The sequence below is a fragment of the Austrofundulus limnaeus genome, unplaced genomic scaffold (assembly GCF_001266775.1).
Source record: "Austrofundulus limnaeus strain Quisiro unplaced genomic scaffold, Austrofundulus_limnaeus-1.0 Scaffold3201, whole genome shotgun sequence".
Taxonomy (NCBI): Eukaryota; Metazoa; Chordata; class Actinopteri; order Cyprinodontiformes; family Rivulidae; genus Austrofundulus; species Austrofundulus limnaeus.
The window spans coordinates 7,838-8,691 of record NW_013955603.1 but is presented as its reverse complement, the minus strand read 5'-3'; the positions used below and the strand labels follow the sequence as shown (position 1 = coordinate 8,691).

The following is an 854-nucleotide window of genomic DNA, read 5'->3' as shown; positions in this document are numbered from 1 at the left end:
CTCTCATGAATACTGTATGCATTGAAATGATCATCAAAATAAAGAGTATCCACTCTGCAAGTCAAAATGAAAGCTTGCTCATCATGTACAATGATGTTGGTGATCTTTCTGAAAACAGGAATTTCTGCATTTGTTCCAGTACAAACAAACATACCGATCTGATATTCCGTTCCATAGTTCTTCACCCAATTAGTGAAGGACACTCTCTCGCTTGCCTATGAATGTCATTTACAAGTTCCTCCATGGATCCCACCATTGCTTGGACTGTGCTTTCAGCAACACCAGATGCTTGTAACTGTGCTACAACGGAAGAACACATGTTTAACATATGACTATCATCAACAGATAGCTGAGGAATTATTGGAGAGTTTGTAGCAACTGCCTGTGAATTTCTTATTGGAGAGTCTGTATTGATTGTCTGTGAAGTTGTGGGCTCACCAACTTCATTCTGAGTGTCCATGGTGTCAGTTGTATTAGTCATAACAGCATCTCTATGGAAACGAACAAGATGCTTTTTAAAACCTGAATAGGTGCAAAATGATAAACAACATCCCAACTGTCCACATTTCAAACGTAATGTCTTTCCAGGATATAGACCACGGTTGAGTCTCAAATGCTGACAAAGCAATGCAGAACTTTTGTGGTGTGCTTTACAGATATAACAAAGAAACATTTGAATCCAAAGAGGTTTATCACCTCAAGCGTCGTGCAAAAATCTTGCTCTTAGTTCCTTGACTCTGGGACTTTCCTTGGTACTTCCAACATCAATGTTAAAAACTGTGGTTTGGATGAACGTATAAAAGTTGTAGAGGGATTCATGGTAGTTGACACTGAAGGTGAAGTGTGCTTTGAAG

At 39.1% G+C, this 854-nt stretch overlaps 1 protein-coding gene across 1 annotated transcript in view; it reads right to left on the bottom strand.

Annotated features, from left to right (window-relative positions):
- Nucleotides 1-854, bottom strand: part of LOC106511775 (uncharacterized) — a gene marked incomplete at both ends in the record, with an annotated part of 7,137 nt that continues 6,283 nt past the window's right edge. Inside the window, 1 exon segment of the mRNA XM_014000513.1 lies at nucleotides 1-854. Coding sequence (XP_013855967.1) covers nucleotides 698-854 — 157 coding nt within the window.